Below are 20,001 nucleotides of genomic sequence, written 5' to 3' on the forward strand. Positions count from 1 at the left end.
TGTGCTGAGTGTGAACGGTGATAATTCCATGTACATGTGAACCATTTATATTCTGCCACAACTGAATACTTTGCCACTGTAATTGTCCATTCTGGGCTGAAGACTTATGCTAAATTGTTTTTTATAGCCTAAAAACTGGTTATGGTAATTAATAACTGATCTTTGAAGGAATAAAATGTACATGTTCATGTCATCTAAAATATGTTGTCATGTACAGCAATGAACAGACAAAATCCCACATGCAATTAGATTTTCATCATTACAGTCCTTTTATACTGTGCAGGAGATTCTCCAAATAGTTAAGAACCTTTTATTCTATTGTGTAATTCATTTGTATACTACCACAAATCTTATTAAAAAATGGTTCAAATGGCTCTGAGCACTATGGCACTCAACTGCTGTGGTCATCAGTCCCCTAGAACTTAGAACTACTTAAACCTAACCAACCTAAGGACATCACACACATCCATGCCTGAGGCAGGATTCGAACCTGTGACCGTAGCAGTCGCACGGTTCCGGACTGCGCCTGCGCACCTAGAACTGCGAGACCACTGCGGGCGACACAAATCTTATATCTCTGGGACTTTAATCTTATTAAACTGCAGAATTCACAGTCTTGCTCACTTTTTTTTTTTTTTTTTTTTTTTTTTTTTTTGCGGGAATAGAAAGTTTTGGCAGTATGGCCATTGTAAAATCTATGAGAAGATGTACAGTGATCTAATTTAATCTTTTACAAATATTCAGCAACATTTTTATCATCATTTTGTGAATTAATAGTCTTTGTCAATGAACAAGTGGTTTTGGTTCACAGGATCTCATGAAACCTGAACCACTTCAGCTACAATCAAGATTACTACAAATATAACAATGGAACATACAGGATGGAATAGTGAAAATGTTATGAAAATGATAAATTGCAGATAGGCAAACTGCTAAAGAAGTAAGCTTTTGGCCAAAAAGCCTTCTCCTGGATTAGACAAAAATACACACACATTTACACAGTTCTAACTCTCACACAAGTGATGACTGTCTCCTGCAGCCGGGTATTGTGTTTGTTTGTGACTCAGTATTTCCACTATATTGTGAGATGCTATCTATCCTTTAAATAATATTGTCAAAAATGCAAATATAGGTAATTTGAGATGTTTTATCATGTATGGATGTTTCTACTAGGTCTTTACAACTTTAATGTGATGAACCACATATCAAGTTCTGGTATTACACTATGTGATTGAAAGTATCTGGACATCCCCAAAACAAATGTTTTTCATATTAGGTGCATTGTGCTGCCACCTACTACCAGGTACTTCATATTGGCAACCTCAGTAGTCATTAGACATAGGGAGAGAGCAGACTGGGGCACTCCGCAGACCTCATGGACTTCGAATGTTGGCAGGTTATTGGGTGTCACTTGTGTCATACATCTGTATGTAAGATTTCCACACACCTAAACATCCCTAGGTCCACTATTTCTGATGTGATAGTGAAGTGGAAGTGTGAATGGACACATACAACACAAAAACCTACAGGCCAGCTCCATCTGTTAACTGACTGAGATCGCCGACAGTTGAAGAGGGTCGTAATGTGTAATAGGCAGACATTTATCAACACCATCACATGGGAATTCCAAACTGCATCAGGATCCACTGCAAGTACTATGACTGTTGGGCGGGATGTGAGAAAACTTGGATTTCATGGTCGAGCAGCTACTCATAAGCCATACATCACACCGGTAAATGCCAAACGATGGCTTACTTTGTGTAAGGAGTGTAAAAATTACACAATTGAACAGTGGAAAAATGTTGTGTGGAGTGACAAATCATGGTATACAATGTGGCAATCTGATGGCAGGGTGTGGGTATGGTGAATGCCCAGTGAGCATCATCTACCAGCGTGTCTAGCACCAACAGTAAAATTCGGAGGCGGTGGTGTTATGGTGAGTCGTGTTTTTCATTGAGGGGGGCCTGCAGGCCTTGTTGTTTTGTGTGGCAATATCACAGTACAGGCCTACATTGATGTTTTAAGCATGTTCTTGCTTCTCACTGTTGAAGAGCAATTCGCTTCATTTTGATTGAGCACCTGTTCATAGTGCACCGCCTGTGGCAGAATGGTTACATGACAATAACATCCCTGTTATGGACTGGCCTGCACAGAGTCCTGACCTGTATCCTATAAAAAACCTTTGGGATATTTTGGAACACCGACTCTGTACCAGGCCCCACCAACCAACATCAACACCTCTCCTCAGTTCAGCACTCTGTGTAGATGGGATGCCATTCCCCATGAAACTTTCCAGGACCTGACTGAACATATGCTTGCAAGAATGAAAACTGTCATCAAGGCTAAGGGTGGGCCAAAACCATAGTGAATTCCAGTATTATCGATGAAGGGTGCCACAAACTTGTAAGTCATTTTCAGCCAGGTGTCTGGATTCTTTTGATCTCAAAGCATATTTCTTAACAGATATATCAAGTTCTGAAACATGTAATGGCTCAATGCTAAACTACAGCACTTAAGTCATTCCTGATATACTTTCAGTTGTTCAGAGGTGGCTACTTTCAAAAATTCTCACTCTGTGTCTTGTTAGGAAGTACTACAGTCTGCGACAGTTGTATAAAAGTTTTCATACCATATGTTGCAGACATCCTTCCTGCACTCCTAACATTTATGACTGGTTATTTAGAATGTCACAACAAATCTTCATGACATCTTTATCTGCCAGCTGATGACAAGCTGCCTGGGGAAACATTTTGTTAATAATACACCAAAACTGACATTGTTTGTATCTCTTGAGCTTTGCAAACCACATGCATTTGTTTTGTATGTTCTGAGGATAAATATCTTTAAGCCAAACATATTTACAATGGTGCACGAACTAAAAGATATTAAGTGTATTGTAATGGGATTTATGATAAAACATTAAAAAATTAGTGGGATAAAGACAATGTCGGGAACATAATTTTCAGTGCATCTCAACTTCCACTTGTGAAGCAAAGAAAATACATTCAGATTTGTGGTGCTATCAATTTATCACGATCTTTAAAACACATTTGTAAAATTTCAAAATTTAAGGTCTTCATGCCTCAAGCAAGAGCAAAGTTTAGGGTGCTTTATTTTTTTGAGAGAGAGCAAGCAGTGAGTTAACGTAACTTGTATTACTGGGAAACTTTCGTCAAGATGGCACACAACACACTACTTAGGGGGAAATGCAGGATTTCCTTAATGACTAATTTTCAAGCCAGTGGGCTGGTTGAGCTGGAGCCATTGTGCAACTTTCTCATTTTCTGGGTGCAAAACTTTACCTCTGATGGCTTATCAAAGATAGTATTTTTACACAAACTCTGCAGACTATATTTGAAGAGGTTGGGGCAAGTAACTACAACAAACTTCAAGACAGTGAAGTCACTATGCTGTATGTGGTATGGCAGAAAGTGAATGTAGCTGAGACATATATTCAATTACCAATGGGACACAAAAAGAATCTTAAAAACTACAAGGTACAATCTTCATGTACAGTATTAGCAAAGCAATTACATGAGAACCATTCTGTGATCAGTTTATGTCCAACTGCAAACTTTTAAAGTGTCATTGTTCACTCTGAATGTACTCTCCTAAAACTTTGTGAATAATATTGTATTTTATTGAGTGAATAGATTACAATTATATGTTCATGGTTCTGTGAGAAGTAATGTATCATTATTTAATTTTAGGAAATGGTTAGCAAAACAGTACACAAGAAAAATATATGCATCTAAATCAGACATTTTAAAAAGATTTTAACTGAAACGTTATATAACAGGTTATATAACAACATGTTTAGGTCATGTTTAGTATTGAAGATGTCATCACAAAATAATTGAATATCAGTAATACAAAATTTTTGCTCTGTGCCACGTACACAAAAACAGCAGTTAATGGTGAAGTAATTTGTAATGGTCTACTTAATCTTTTACAAGTATCTTTTAGTACTTTCTGTAAGTGAGAGATTAGTGTCTATAGATTACAGAGGGTTTCAGTTCCTGCTATTTGTGTTTATTATTTTTCTAAAAAAATACAGGCTTTGAATACATAAATAAAAAAGTTGACAACTCGCAAAAAGGAATGTTATCTTTATTGCAGATCTAATATAATGGGTCTTTTAGATGTGAAGGAAGTTTTCCAACACTGAATGAAATTGTTATAATCTTTAAATTAATTACAAGGACTTACAACATGAAATTCTTATATATTTAAAACTCACCTTTATAAAATCTTCACTTGTATATAGATATCTATCTATTGGTGAAAGACCTCCTTCTACATCCCACAAGTAAATGAGTCCCAGTGATGCAGTCGCTGACAACATTCCTGAAAGAACATTAACACACAATTTAATGACACTGAATCCACAGGACTTAGAGTACAAATGACTTGCTGCAAACATAGAAATGATATTACTGTTTATCTCCTGTGAAATTCTAAGGCAGTGTTGAGAAAAGATCATTTTTCTGAATACAAATAATTTTACAATATTCATTCTAAGAGAACTTAAAAATCAGTCACATCATTGCCAGAAATTTTTGTAATAATCTGACACCAGAAAAATTTAAAAAAAATGAAATTTTAATTTTTGTGGGAAAGTGATTTCATCCTGTCTTACAAGCAATGTAATTTGTGTATGAGAATTTAATGTTGTGATATCTCCCCATAGTGATACCTATTAAGTAATCATTTTTTTATGAAGATTCTTAAAAATAAAAAATATATGCCATTCTGAGTTGGCTTTTTCTTTTGTGGAGATTGAGCTCTCTAGGAATGCTCCATTAAGTCCATTGTTCCAACCTACCTTGCCAGATATCACATGGTGTGGGGACAACAGCAGCGGCAAGGACATCCCCTTGTCCCCCCAGCTCACACAGAAAGAAAAAAAAAATATGGTTTAGTCAGGTGCTTTTCTTTCAAGACAATGATTTAAAAATTGGTATTAGGCAGGTTTTTAACAGGGTCAGAGCTGGGAAATTTTTATAGCTGCTTACAAGTTGTCATTTGTCTTCCAAAATACTAAAAATACTCCATACCCCCCCCCCCCCCCTTACAAACTATTGTATGGGTGCCCTTGAGCAGCCATACAGCATAATGGGTGGATCTACTATCAAAGTTCCATTTCTATACTGCAATGGAATGTGCAATGAAATAAGCTGTATTGACAGGCAAACATCTGAGTTGGAGTCCCTGCCCAATCCACAAGTTTTATCTGACAAGAACATACATTTTACTCAAAACTTCCATCCTGCCAAATAAAACTACGAACTGTGTATATTACAACTACTTTGATGGAATGGAATGTGTAGTTCCTTTTTCTGTTTATATTACCTTACATACTGTATTCAGTAACTTCATTTACTCAAAGAATGAATTACAGTGGAACAAATAACACCATGTATTTTCATTTTTGATAGTGATTTTATTATTTTATATCTATTTCTGTGTACAAGAAGTAAGGGATGCCATTAGAATTTCAGATATTAAAATACTTTGAATAGTCAAAGTAATTTTTCTTGTAATCTTGGTGGATATATTGGCAGATCACTTGATATAATTACAGCCTTGCCACAGTGGTAACATCGGTTCCCGTCAGATCACTGAAGTTAAGCACTGTCGGGCTAGGCTAGCACTTGGATGGGTGACCATCCGGTATGCTGAGCACTGTTGGCAAGCAGGGTGCACTTAGCCCTTGTGAGGCAAACTGAGGAGCTACTTGATTGAGAAGTAGTGGCTCTGGTCTTGTAAACTGACATATGGCCTGGAGAGTGGTGTGCTGACCACACGCCACTCCATATGCACATCCTGTGACTCCTGTGGGCTGAGGATGACACGGCGGCTGGTTGGTACCATTGGGCCTTCATTGCCTGTTTGGGCAGAGTTTTAGTTATTTTAATAGATGTAATTCCATATGTCTGGCAGAATTACTAGGCACAGTGCGGAATGACAATTCCCCCAGCATCAGGCCACATGACACAACGCTCATGGCAGTTTCAAGGACTACCGTTTAACACCAACGTCTCACAGCCCATGTTCCCAGCAAGCTTTCTTGTGTGTCTTTTGACCATGACCCTTCACTACATGGTTTTCTCCTAGACTGTGATTTGGACTTTTTTGCTACTTACTCCCAGTGTTTCACAAGGCTCAGACTTGCCTGTCTGTCTAATGTAGGACTGTTCAGCTGACCATAGTGTTGTCACTGAACAATGACATATAGGTACACTCACATCGAAACCTTCAGATGTCAGACAGCCAGTTCAGTATGAAACAATGTATATGGACAAAGTATCGACCAAAACTCTAGTACAGCTTCTGCTATGTGCTGTCGTCCACGAGACCAAGCATAAATACTATGTAATATGTAATGCCTAATCTAAGGACCACTGGAAAAGCATAATTGTGAGTGTCTGACATATAGAGCTCCCATGGGGAATTTGGTAGAGCATTCATTTGTGTTACCAAGGGTCACAGGTTCGAGCCCTGGTGATGCCAGTTTTTGTTCTGTAGTATGCGTGGTACTGTTATATGGGAAAATTTGTTCCTGACCTGTAAAAGGCCTGTTCAGGCTGTATAGCACAGTCCTATTGGCAGTCCAGTTTCACTTCATCTCTTTGAAAGTAGCAAACCTATGGAGTACATTTATATTTTGTCGGAATAAAATTAAACAATCACATCACACGTGTGAAAGTATTAATATTAAAAATAAGAGCTATTATTATTATTATTATCATTACTACTACTACTACTACTACTACTACTACTACTATTAATACTTCCACATGTATGATGCAACTATTTATTTATTCTTCTGTCCTGATTGTTTATCTTTTTTTCAATGAAACTTCAAATGTAAAAGGTTTGCTACTTTCAAATAAATGAAGAGAAAGCAGACAGCCCTTGCTATAAATTCCAAACAGTCCTTTTACACATCCCATGTAACAGTTTGATACAAACTACAGTACAAAAACTGGCATGACCAGCACTCGAACCCAGAACCCTTGGTATGACAAACTATGATTGATTGACTTCACCATGGGAGCTCTACATGGAAGATACACACAGTTATGCTTTTCCTGTGCTCTGTGAGTTAGGTGTTACTTATTACTTGCTGTTTACACACATCCTCCTCCACAGAACATAGTACAAACTATATCAGAATTTTGGTTGATATTCTATCAATATACAATCTCTGATGCAGATCTGACTGACTCACATCAGGAGGTTTAGGTGTGAGAGCATGGTTCATATCCAAGTGCTTTCTAGTTGAACCTGAAAATAGTGCTGTCCAGCACTGATGTGCAAGCTATTCAACAAACTTCTACAGTACAGTATTAAACACAATGTATTCAGGTACAGAAGCCTTTGGTTTTGTGTAATTCCAAAAGAGTCATAAACTGTTACTTTCTATCATTTAATTGTAACTAATTTGTGCTTCATAAAATCTGTTGTTTAAACACCAGACTCACAACAATTTACATTTTTAGCATTTATGAATGCTGTCTCTGTATTCAAATGGTTGTTAGTGATAAACTTCAGAAGGAAAAAAGGGTTGTATAGCTGTCTATTAATAAGTCTAATTGTTTAATCAGTACTGTAGGAGGCTGATTATTAAACACCATGTATAACCCTTACTGAATGATTTTATGTCATTACTGTATTAAGGCTAAGACTAAGTTTGGCTACAAATGCTGTTCTGCTTGCTATTAATGCACACACTGAAGCAACCACAGGGAATAATCTTTCTGCATTTTTCCCTACACTATTAGTAACTGCACACAAAGCAAAAATTGTTTAACTTAAGTGGTAAGAAACCTGTAATATCTGATTTCCATTTCAAGTTCTTCTTAACATGCACACCAGAAACTCTGAAGAAACTGTTTTATATGTTGTTTTTCCCTATGATGTATACCTCCTGCCAAAAGTTACATAAGCCTTTTATAAAAATGCATGAACTCTCCCCCTTTCCCGCCCTGCCCCTCAATAAGCCCAAACAGAAAAAACCAATTATTTTATTCAAAGATTCATTTATGCTGTTTCCTTCTGCTGGTGCATATCTGGTGGATCTTATAATGTCTGTGCTATGCAGTAATAATTACATATAAACAGTGGGTGGTCTCTAAAACACAGCTCTAGCAGTGCCCATGCTGTGGTAGCAACCTGATGAAAATCTCTTCAATGGAGTACAAATCTCACATACTTCAGTTTCGCAGAGATAAATGGGTAGTCACATACTACACTTGGTTGATGTCATACAATAGCTGCTGTCCAAGTGCAGTAATCTAATATTGACTTTGATCAATCACAAAATTCTCCATGCGACAAATTAGCAGTCAACACAGTCACTTAATAAATCACTCAATATGCTGTACTTCTGAGCAAAATGAACAAATCACAATGAACATAATGTGCACAATAAGACTTTGTTCTCATTAAAAAATACTGACATTATGAGTCATCATTAGAGACTGACACAGTCATTGATATAATATATAAGTTCACATTAAAAGTAGTTACCAAAGACTTTCCCTGAATTATGGGGTAATAAGTAGGACTCAAAACATGTCATGAATGTGGCACATATTTTTGGTTTAACTTATCCACCAGACCAACTGCGACACATTTTCCATATAGGCAGACATTGGTATTACTTCATTACAGACTCATCTCAGACTCACTCTTTTGTGACAGGGTTGGGTCTTATAATGAGTGGCATAAGAATAAACTTATTTTGAAATCTACATAATGTCTTAAGAAATGTTGGGTTGTATTTTACTGTTTTTGATTAACTACAAGAACCAATAGAATTTTGGATTACAAAAAATGTTACTAGTTACAAATTTAGAAAAATATGTGGCTACATTTTTTCTTCTGCCAGGTGAATCTCATCGTTTACATATGTCTGCTTGTGTCTGTGTATGTGTGGATGGATATGTGTGTGTGTGTGTGTGTGTGTGTGTGTGTGTGTGTGTGTGTGCGAGTGTACACCTGTCCTTTTTTTCCCCTAAGGGAAGTCTTTCCGCTCCCAGGATTGGAATGACTCCTTACCCTCTCCCTTAAAACCCACATCCTTTCATTTTTCCCTCTCCTTCCCTCTTTCCTGACGAAGCAACTGCCAGTTGCGAAAGCTCGTAATTCTGTGTGTGTGTTTGTGTGTTTTGTTCATGTGCCTGTCTGCCGGCGCTTTTCCCGCTTGGTAAGTCTTGGAATCTTTGTTTTTAATATATTTTTCCCATGTGGAAGTTTCTTTCTATTTTATTTACATCATCGTTTACATGAGTATAAATCATATTGAAAATTATATTACTGTACATGAAACTGTTAATTAATGAAGTAATTTATTACTAAAGTTGTGGCTGCCCCATAAGAACTCTTTGTGTAATTACTTCTGTTATGTACAACTATTCAGAAAGGTTCAGGCAACAAAAGTATGTAGTCAAAGTCCAGAATCTCACAGTAGTCATGACATAATTTGCAATGGAAACTGACAGCCTCTCTGAACTTCAAATTCAATTAACATGGAAGATAATTAATTTCAAGAAAAGTAAAAATCTATACTGTGAAGTTGGAATATTGCACTCTGAATGGTAATGGTCCTTATATCAAAATAATTTTGTCTCCTAGCTCATCCCAAATCTTCAGAGTCATACTGCATGAAAATTTTCAGTTTATGATATTTTTCAGTTACCATATTCTCTAGGCAAACTAATTATACCACTGGACGCGGAATGATTGTAAGAAGGCTAATTTAATGATTTGCAGTTTTTATGTCACTGCCACATACTATGTCCATGTCTTTGCAGAGATATATGAAATTTGGGAATAAATTAATAATTATGAGGGAAGAAAACATAGTGCCCAGTTTTCTTTGTCTCAAGATGCTCAAACTCCAACTGTTATGGTCTTCAGCCCAAAGACGGGTTTGATACAGCTCTCCACACTATCCTATCCTGCACATCTCATCTCCGAGTAACTACTGCATTCTGAAAATGCTTTCTGTATTCATCTCTTGGCCTCCCTCTTCAGTTTTTTGGGTTGGGTGAGGCATGCCATCGACAGTTCCTGTCTCTCTGTATCTCCTCCATGTCTGAACAACATCAGCTTGGTTCACTCTGAGACACCCGGACACTTCCCTGTTGAGAGCCCTCCCTGGCACGAAGTAACTATCTACTTATCTACAACAGTAAATGATTTTATTGAGTACTGGTAGTTAAGAGTTGAAAATTTTTTCTCCCACTGTGTTGGGAAAAATATTAGTTATTGCACCAGCTACATTGTTTCCCAGAGCTACTCCATCTGATTGCACAAACATTTTGTCACTGAATTTGAGATAAGGTAATTTTTAGGTCTTTAATTTCATGGCTTCCTTTGGTAGATGTTTTCCTGTATTGTAAGATACTGTCTTTTATGGTCTCTATGGTTTTTGTATTGGCATACTGGTACATAAGTTTGTAATATTAAAAAAAAACAAATCTGCCATTAGCTATAATTTGCATATCTTTTATAGCTTTTGCCAGGCTACATATGTTTTTTGTTGTGTATGTTTTGTTGAAAGTATTAAAATACAAGTCTGTAAATGATGCATAACTTAGGTTAAAATAGATTAAATTTTGTTGAAATACTGCATCCCTGTATTTGAAAGACCATTCATCTGTCTTCATTTGGATCAGACCATTGTCCTCCTCTGCTAAAGGCTTTCTCGCTGACCTAGGATTGAAGAGGATGTTTTCTTGCATTTCATGTACCTGGTATATGCTCTACTCAGGGTGTATATGTGGATGAGGAAAAAAAATTCCTGGATTTTTCCCGGATTTCCCGGTTAAAAATACACTTTCTCCCAGATGAAAATACACTTTTTCCGTGTTAAGTAACACTGTACTCTTCCTCGGAACTACAAAAGTTATCAATTCTTTCAATGGTTGTGGATTCATATACCAGCGTAGAATTTACCTGCATGTTAGAAAACTCAAGGGAAAAAACATGTTTTGAAAAGTTGTCTGATGTGCAGCAACATGTACACTGCATATTTTCATATTACAAAAGTATAAATTCGAAATCGAGATTGCAATGCGCTTTTTTAAGCCAGTCGCAGCTCATGTCAAGTGATCTTGCCAGCCGATGACAGAGGATATTCAGAGCATAGGACACGTGATGTAGTCAGCCAATAGCAATATCACTGTTAAGTAGCGCAAACACAGAAATAGGAAAAGGTAATGTTTTAACTCAATATACATGGTGTTGCCTCTGCCTAGCACCTAAGTGTGAATTGCAGAGTAACCATGTAGATGTAGATGTATAATATTGGTCTGTAAGATTAATAAGCTGCAAGAGAAGCTAAGCTTTCACACATAATGTTGATATTTTTTGCGTGCATTACGCTTTAAGATACATCACACCAATGTGCCAGTAAAATTTTTAACAACGACGTAAATGTCTGATCTTCTGGGTTTGAAAATATTCTAAATGGTCATCCTCAAAGATTTGATATTTGAATGAGAGTCAAACACTCCGTGACTTAAGTAATTCATCGGAAGTTCATGCACAGTGTTCATCTTGCGTAAAAGGAAATTTACTTTCAAAGTAACACTTTGCAAACAACCATTCGAAATATTTTCTCGCGACCTGTTAGAAATAGATTCGCTTCAGCAGTTGCCAGAGCGTCCCAGTGCTTGCGCAGCTACGATGGCGTAGGAAGCCCGTATGTTTGTATGTCTAAAACATTAAAACATCTTATATTATCTCATAAAAGAAACAAGACATTAGAGGATACTCCAAGAGCATGGGAATTTTGTGGATCATACTAAAATGCATAATTTGGCTGAAAGTGCACATTCGTATGTCCAGATTCAGATGTAAATTTTCTTGGAGTACCAGTACTGTATTATCTCGTGATTGGTTCTTTATTATTGCATAATGCCATACGTGCTAGAAGATGAAAACGTGAACTTGAAATACAGCGAACAGTTGAAACTAGCCAATAGTGTGGACTAAACACTTCATTTCAAATAAATTGACTGCCTTGGTGGAAACGATTAATAAAAGTCCAATTTCTTTAAAAAACTGACAAAAATAACTTTATTGTTCTGCAAGGCCATTAACGCATGACTGTCAGAAAGGTGGAAACAAAATATAATCTGAAACAAATAACATATTTTGATGATGATGATGATGATGTCCCATACTCCGAGGAGCGTAGGGGTCGATGCGGGAGACCCTTCAATAATTAAGTGAATGTATTTTAATTCACTTGATAGCTACCGGCCACAGAAATCCGTTTTGTTTTCATTTGACATGAGAGGAACAAATGAAGAGGAAACAGCATAAGCCACTTAACGTAAACAGGGCCAAATGGAGACTACCACCTCCCCACTACAACTCAGACTGCTCTGTGCATCAGCTCCAGATTTATGTTATTCCCGAACCGTGGCAATATTAGATAGTGGCACACCCCATCCCTTGAGCGTTTGAGCGTTTGAGGTAGGAAGCTAAAAATTTAAAAAATTGACTTGTCAAAAAATCTTCATTTTGTAGCTCACATCTTTCTGAAGAGTCTGATACATAAAACATATATGTTTGAGGGAATGTAAGACACGTTATTTGGTTGTAAGTGTGCCAAAGTGCAGTGCTACATCTCTTCACATAGCATTCTTCCATCACACGCCTCTGTATTTCACTCTGTGGAATTCAAACGTAATGGGTACCATCAAACTATATTCAGGCCAGTGGAAATTAAAATCTCCTGTGGTCCCTCTCCTGCTCCCAGTCGGCTGGTTTGACAGGCTGCGCCTCTTTAAAACAAATCTTGCAATTAATAGCGAATGGGATTATTTGTAATCGGGAGAACAAGAACTCTTCAGAAAATTTGCACTTTTTACTGCCTATTATCTAATAACTTGCTGTTTTGTGTGACATAAAATTAAGTATAGGAAACATAAAACAAGTAAAGACAAGAGACAAGCAAGACAGTCTACATTTCTTCAATCCTTAAGTCCTAGCTTTTTTTCTCTCTCTAACCTTGCCACAGCTTTATGTGGCGTACTTTCCTTTCTGGGAAAGAATCTATTACCTCATCAAAGTTCGTGAACATTTTGCTACATGAAAAAACGAAATGTTGTTGTCTAATACTAGAAAAGCTCTTAATACAAATGGTACCTAGGACTGGTGTGTTTTTCCAATCTGATTACGTGTATTTTGTCACTGTCTGCTAGATAAAACGAAATAAGCCTGCCTAATATTGCAACAATTGTTACACACACCAAATAAACGAAACTGTTTTGCCACAAATCATCATTCTTATAACACGACAGAATATAATTCACGAAGTACCAATATCATATGCCTATTGTTGTTGTGGTCTTCAGTCCTGAGCCTGGTTTGATGCAGCTCTACATGCTACTCTATCCTGTGCAAGCTTCTTCATCTCCCAGTACTTATTGCAACCTACATCCTTCTGAAACTGCTTAATGTATTCATCTCTTGGTCTCCCTCTACAATTTTTACCCTCCACACTGCCCTCCAATGCTAAATTTATGATGTCTTGATGCCTCAGAACTTGTCCTACCAACTGGTTCCTTCTTTGTGTCAAGTTGTGCCACAAACTGCTCTTCCCCCCAATTCTATTCAATACCTCCTCATTAGCTATGCAATCTACCCATCTAATCTTCAGTATTCTTCTGTAGCACCACATTTCAAAAGCTTCTATTCTCTTCTTGTCCAAACTATTTATTGTCCATGTTTCACTTCCATACATGGCTACACTCCATACAAATACTTTCAGAAACGACTTCCTGACACTTAAATCTATACTTGATGTTAACAAACTTCTCTTCTTCAGAAACACTTTCCTTGCATTTGCCAGTCTACATTTTATATCCTCTCTACTTCGACCATCATCTGTTATTTTGCTCCCCAAATAGCAAAACTCCTTTACTACTTTAAGTGTCTCATTTCCTAATCTAATTCCCTCAGCATCACCTGACTTAATTTGACTGCATTCCATTATCCTTGTTTTGCTTTTGTTGATGTTCATCTTATATCCTCCTTTCAAGACACTGTCCATTCTGTTCAACTGCTCTTCCAAGTCCTTTGCTGTCTCTGACAGAATTACAATGTCATCGGCAAACCTCAAAGTTTTTATTTCTTCTCCATGGATTTTAATACCTACTCCAAATTTTTCTTTTGTTTCCTTTACTGAATTACCTCAGTTGTTAATCGATCCCTTCAAATAATCTTCAGCATTTTTCTATAGCAGCAAATTTTAGAAGTTTCTAGTCTCTTCTTGTCTGAACTGTTTGTCATCCATGTTTCACTTCCATACAAGGCTACAGTCCAGGCAAATACAATCAGAATAGACTTTCTATCATTTAGATTTATATTAAATATTAATAAATTCATTGCTTTAAGAAATGATTTTCTTGCTATTGCCAGTCTGTATTTTGTACTGTCTCTACTTCTATTAAGGTACTTACAGTGTCTGATTTAATAATCTAATTTCTTCAGTATCATGTAATTTATTTCCACTGTATTACACTGGTCTTGTTTTTGTCTTTTACTGATGTTCTATAAGTTCCCTTCAACTGTTCCTCAAAGTCATTTGCCATTTTTGGCAGACTTACAATATCATTGGTGCATTGCAATTTTTTCTTCTCCCTAAAGTTTAATTCATTTTCCAAATTTATCCTTTGACTTCTTCACAAGTTACTCAGATAGGCCACAACACTGTCTCATCCCTTCTAAACAACAAAACTACATTCTACAAGTATTTTGCTCCTCTCTCATATTTTGGACACACACACACACACACACACACACACACACACACACACACTTTGCACGCCAGGTGGCATAGTTTTGCCATGGCTTGATTCTTCAAGGACTTCTACAATTCTCACGGCATTTTTTCTACTTTAGGAGCCTTGTTTCCACTTAGGTCATTCTACGCTCTGTCAAATTCTTCTCATAATATCATGTCTCCCACTTCATCTTCACCCACTTCCTCCTCTATTTCTATAATACTGTCCTCAATTTTACTTCCACCCATATATAATCTGTCTATATATTCCTTTCAGCTTTCCTTTCTTTGCCTAGTATTGACTTGTCAGCTCAGCTCTTAATTCTCATACAGCTGCTTCTTTTTTCTAATAATTACTCTTAAACTTTCCTACAGGTGGCATCTATCTTTCCCCTTATAATGCATATTTCTACAGCCTTGCATTTGTCTTCTAGGCATTCCTGTTTATCCTTTTGCATTTTGTTTCAGTCTAATTTTTTCTGAATTCTCTGTTCTCTGGCACCAACTACGTTTGCTACATTTTTATATTTTCTCCTTTAATTAATTAAATACAATATCTCCTGCGTTATCCAAAGATTTCTACTAGGTCCTGTCTTTTTATCTATAAGAATTACAACTAATGCTTATAGATCACTAATAACAGTCACATGACCTTAAAATTTAAAATTTGGTTTCAAAATATCTGTCTTACCATTATCTAATCAATATGAAACCTTCCAGTATCTTCAGGACTTTCCTGTATACAGGGCATTCATTTTAATGTATAAAAAAAGAAAGTTATAATTCCAATTTGTTTGTCTCAGAGGAGGGCATCAAAATACTACAATCAATACTCCATCTCATGCCGTGTGTGGTAAATGTGGGATGGAGGGGGGGGGGGGGGGGGGGGAGGGAAAGGGTGGGGGGGGGGGGCCGTGGGGCAGCTTTGAAATCTTCAAAGGGAATCCCCATTTTTTATTGCAGATACCTTTCTACGGCAAGGTCTACATATGTTTTGACTTAAACATTTTCTTCACTGTAATCGAAGGAACACAAATGGGCATACAATTGTAATACACTCCTGGAAATTGAAATAAGAACACCGTGAATTCATTGTCCCAGGAAGGGGAAACTTTATTGACACATTCCTGGGGTCAGATACATCATATGATCACAGTGACAGAACCACAGGCACATAGACACAGGCAACAGAGCATGCAAAATATCGGCACTAGTACAGTGTATATCCACCTTTCGCAGCAATGCAGGCTGCTATTCTCCCATGGAGACGATCGTAGAGATGCTGGATGTAGTCCTGTGGAACGGCTTGCCATGCCATTTCCACCTGGCGCCTCAGTTGGACCAGCGTTCGTGCTGGACGTGCAGACCGCGTGAGACGACGCTTCATCCAGTCCCATACATGCTCAATGGGGGACAGATCCGGAGATCTTGCTGGCCAGGGTAGTTGACTTACACCTTCTAGAGCACGTTGGGTGGCACGGGATACGTGCGGAGTGCATTGTCCTGTTGGAACAGCAAGTTCCCTTGCCGGTCTAGGAATGGTAGAACGATGGGTTCGATGACGGTTTGGATGTACCGTGCACTATTCAGTGTCCCGTTGACGATCACCAGAGGTGTACGGCCAGTGTAGGAGATCGCTCCCCACACCATGATGCCGGGTGTTGGCAGTGTGTGCCTCGGTCGTATGCAGTCCTGATTGTGGCGCTCACCTGCACAGCGCCAAACACGCACATACGACCATCATTGGCACCAAGGCAGAAGCGACTCTCATCGCTGAAGACGACACGTCTCCATTCGTCCCTCCATTCACGCCTGTCGCAAAAGCACTGGAGGCAGGCTGCACGATGTTGGGGTGTGAGCGGAAGATGGCCTAACGGTGTGTGGGACCGTAGCCCAGCTTCATGGAGACGGTTGCGAATGGTCCTCGCCGATACCCCAGGAGCAACAGTGTCCCTAATTTGCTGGGAAGTGGCGGTGCGGTCCCCTACGGCACTGCGTAGGATCCTACGGTCTTGGCGTGCATCCGTGCGTCGCTGCGGTCCGGTCCCAGGTCGACAGGCACGTGCACCTTCCGCCGACCACTGGCGACAACATCGATGTACTGTGGAGACCTCACGCCCCACGTGTTGAGTAATTCGGCGGTATGTCCACCCGGCCACCCGCATGCCCACTATACGCCCTCACTCAAAGTCCGTCAACTGCACATACGGTTCACGTCCACGCTGTTGTGGCATGCTACCAGTGTTAAAGACTGTGATGAGCTCCGTATGCCACGGCAAACTGGCTGACACTGACGGCGGCGGTGCACAAATGCTGCGCAGCTAGCGCCATTCGACGGCCAACACCGCAGTTCCTGGTGTGTCCGCTGTGCCGTGCGTGTGATCATTGCTTGTACAGCCCTCTCGCAGTGTCCGGAGCAAGTATGGTGGGTCTGACACAACGGTGTCAATGTGTTCTTTTTTTCCATTTCCAGGAGTGTATATATATGATATGCTACTCAAAGGCCCTTGAATATCCAATGGCATGTGGGACCCCACCTCTATGATGCAAGGGTAGGACATGCCAGTAGTTCATAGCTTCTAATTGGAAACCCAATTTGCAATGTTGTATTCCTCTGACATATTGAACAGGGGACTACTTGATGCAACACAGTGGCCATGTAGAAAGCTACAACATATCATAACAGGCAGTAAAAGTGACTGGAGCTCACTTATCAAGCAAACATGGAACAGATAGCATTTCTAAACATTACAGTACTTGGGCAGTGTCTATTGCCTGCACACCTATCTATCATTTGGAGAACATATATGCAACTGGGCAATAAATGTTGCAACCACAGAAAAAAATGACCCACATGTTCTTTCCAAGGTATTATTTTCCAATGAGTCTATATGTACAAACCATTGTAGCTTTAACCAGCGTAACATGCATTACTGGAGTGTTGAAAATCCCCACTGGTTACGCCAAGTTGACCACCAACGTCCTTGGTTGGTCACCATATGTTATGGAATCATGGGGAACACTCTCATTGGTCTGTATGTTATTGACAAGACCTGAAAGGGTGCAAATATCTAACGTTTTTGGAACAGGAACTACTGTTACAACTGCAAGATGTTGCCCTGGACGTTCGACAACACATATGGTTTCCACATGATGGTTGCCCAGCGCATTATGCAATTGAAGCACAGGAGGTATTCGACTGTGTTTACTGGTCAGTGGACTGACATTGTTGGCCCTATTAATTGGCCTACTAGGTCACCAGATTTGACGTTGCCAGATGTATTTCTGCGGGGATATGTAAAAGATAAGTGCGCCATCAAGTGCCAATGGGCGACGAAGACAGGTCAACTGCATCAGAAATGCCTGTGCTGATATTCCCACAGATATGCTTCTGTCCTGTGTATGATTATTTAAAAAGCAGATCACTAAGGATGATTAAGTCAGCAGTACTACGTCTGAACATTTACTCTAATCGGAAAAGTAGAGTAGTGTTTGCCTCAAGCAATGGCTACAGTGGCACATCGAGTAGTCCCCTGTTCAGTATGCGAAAGGGGTTTCCAATTACAAGTTATGAAATACTGGCCTGTCCTACCCTTGCAGCGTGGAGGTGAAGTACCATGTGCCACAGGATATTTGTGGGCCACTGAGTAGCATGTCATAAATTATGATTATGTACCCATTTATATTCCTCTGATCACAGTGTTATCTGTGGCAAAACATAGAAAACGCTTCAGACAAAATGTCTATAGATATTTTCATTGAGTTGTAATCTGCAATAAAAAATTGGAGTTCCCATTGAAGATTTCAAAGTTGCCTATGTCTGGAGTGGCTTGGGAATCAAGTGTCGCATCATTGTATGGCCCCTCTGAGACAAAAAAAAAATTGGAATTATAACTTTTCTTGATCTCATGTGTAGTTTTCAAAATATTTCAATGCCTTTATTTAAAATGAACACCATGTATACAACCCTCTTCCATAGTACTTGAAACAAGTGTTAGCTAATATTAAATTATGCTCTGCACAAAACACTAACAGGTGGCTTCCTCTTTCATTCCTTTCCCCCTGTCAGTTTCCTCCTACAATTTTCCATCTCTTTCTTTTCCTATTAGCAAATTACAGTCAACCAACACAATTAACGTTACATCTCCCTTAACTACTTAAATAATTTCCTTTATTCCATCACAAATTCTTTCAATCTTTTCATCTTCTGCAAAGCTAGGCTGAATATAAATTTGTACTACTGTGTTGGATCCTGACTTTGCATCTGTCTTGGCTACAATAATCCATTTACTATGCTGTTCATTCCAATTTGCTGCATCACCTCTATTTGATTTTGTTTTGCTAATACTGTGCAGTCCTGACAACAAATCCTGTCCTTCCTGCCATGCTACTTTCTGCTGGATCTAACCTCAACCTATCCATTTCCCTTCTTAAAAATTCTCTAATGTATCTACCCAATTAAGGGATTTAACATTTCATGCTCCACTCTGTACAATGCTAGTTTCATTTTGTCTGATAATGACATCTTCCTGAGTAGTCCCCACCGTGAGATCTGAATGGGAAACCATTTAACCTCTAGAATACTTTACTCAGAGGGTCAAGTGGTGCCACTATCATTAAGCTGCACAGTAGAGCTGCAAGCGTTCAGGAAAAAATAACAGCTTCATTTTCCCACTGCTTTCAGCCACTTGTAATACCAATGTAAGAAATGCCATATTGGTTAATGTCACAGGGCCAAACTAGTAAATCATCCACACTGACATCCCTACAACTAATGAAACAGCATCCCCCTGCTTTGTTTTCAGGAACCATAGGTTAGTCTGGGCTCTCCAGATGAACTGTCTCACAATATTGCAATTCCTGCTTATTTTTATTTCTGCAAGTGACACGTATTTTCACTAAGAGGCTTCCTTTTTCAAATGACTCGGCCTTTTTGAGATGATTCAACAATGCTTGGGAAGTGCCTTCCTCATAGTCACAAGAGATTTTCCTATTCTAGTCTGTGATCTTTTGACAACAAGTCCTGTCCTTCCTGTCATGCTACTTTCTGCTGGATCTAACCTCAACCTATCCATTTCCCTTCTTAAAAATTCTCTAATGTATCTACCCAATTAAGGGATTTAACATTTCATGCTCCACTCTGTACAATGCTAGTTTCATTTTGTCTGATAATGACATCTTCCTGAGTAGTC

General features: G+C 38.6%; 1 protein-coding gene across 2 annotated transcripts in view; it reads right to left on the reverse strand.

The window, feature by feature from the left end:
* Positions 1-20,001, reverse strand: part of LOC126354126 (26S proteasome non-ATPase regulatory subunit 2-like) — a 205,048-nt gene that overhangs the window by 95,012 nt on the left and 90,035 nt on the right. For both annotated transcript variants that reach the window (XM_050003522.1, XM_050003523.1), the window contains exon 9: positions 4,241-4,347. In XM_050003522.1, the coding sequence (XP_049859479.1) occupies positions 4,241-4,347 (107 nt within the window). The remainder of the gene's footprint in view (positions 1-4,240; positions 4,348-20,001) is intronic.

The sequence above is a fragment of the Schistocerca gregaria genome, chromosome 3 (genome assembly GCF_023897955.1).
Source record: "Schistocerca gregaria isolate iqSchGreg1 chromosome 3, iqSchGreg1.2, whole genome shotgun sequence".
Taxonomy (NCBI): domain Eukaryota; kingdom Metazoa; phylum Arthropoda; class Insecta; order Orthoptera; family Acrididae; genus Schistocerca; species Schistocerca gregaria.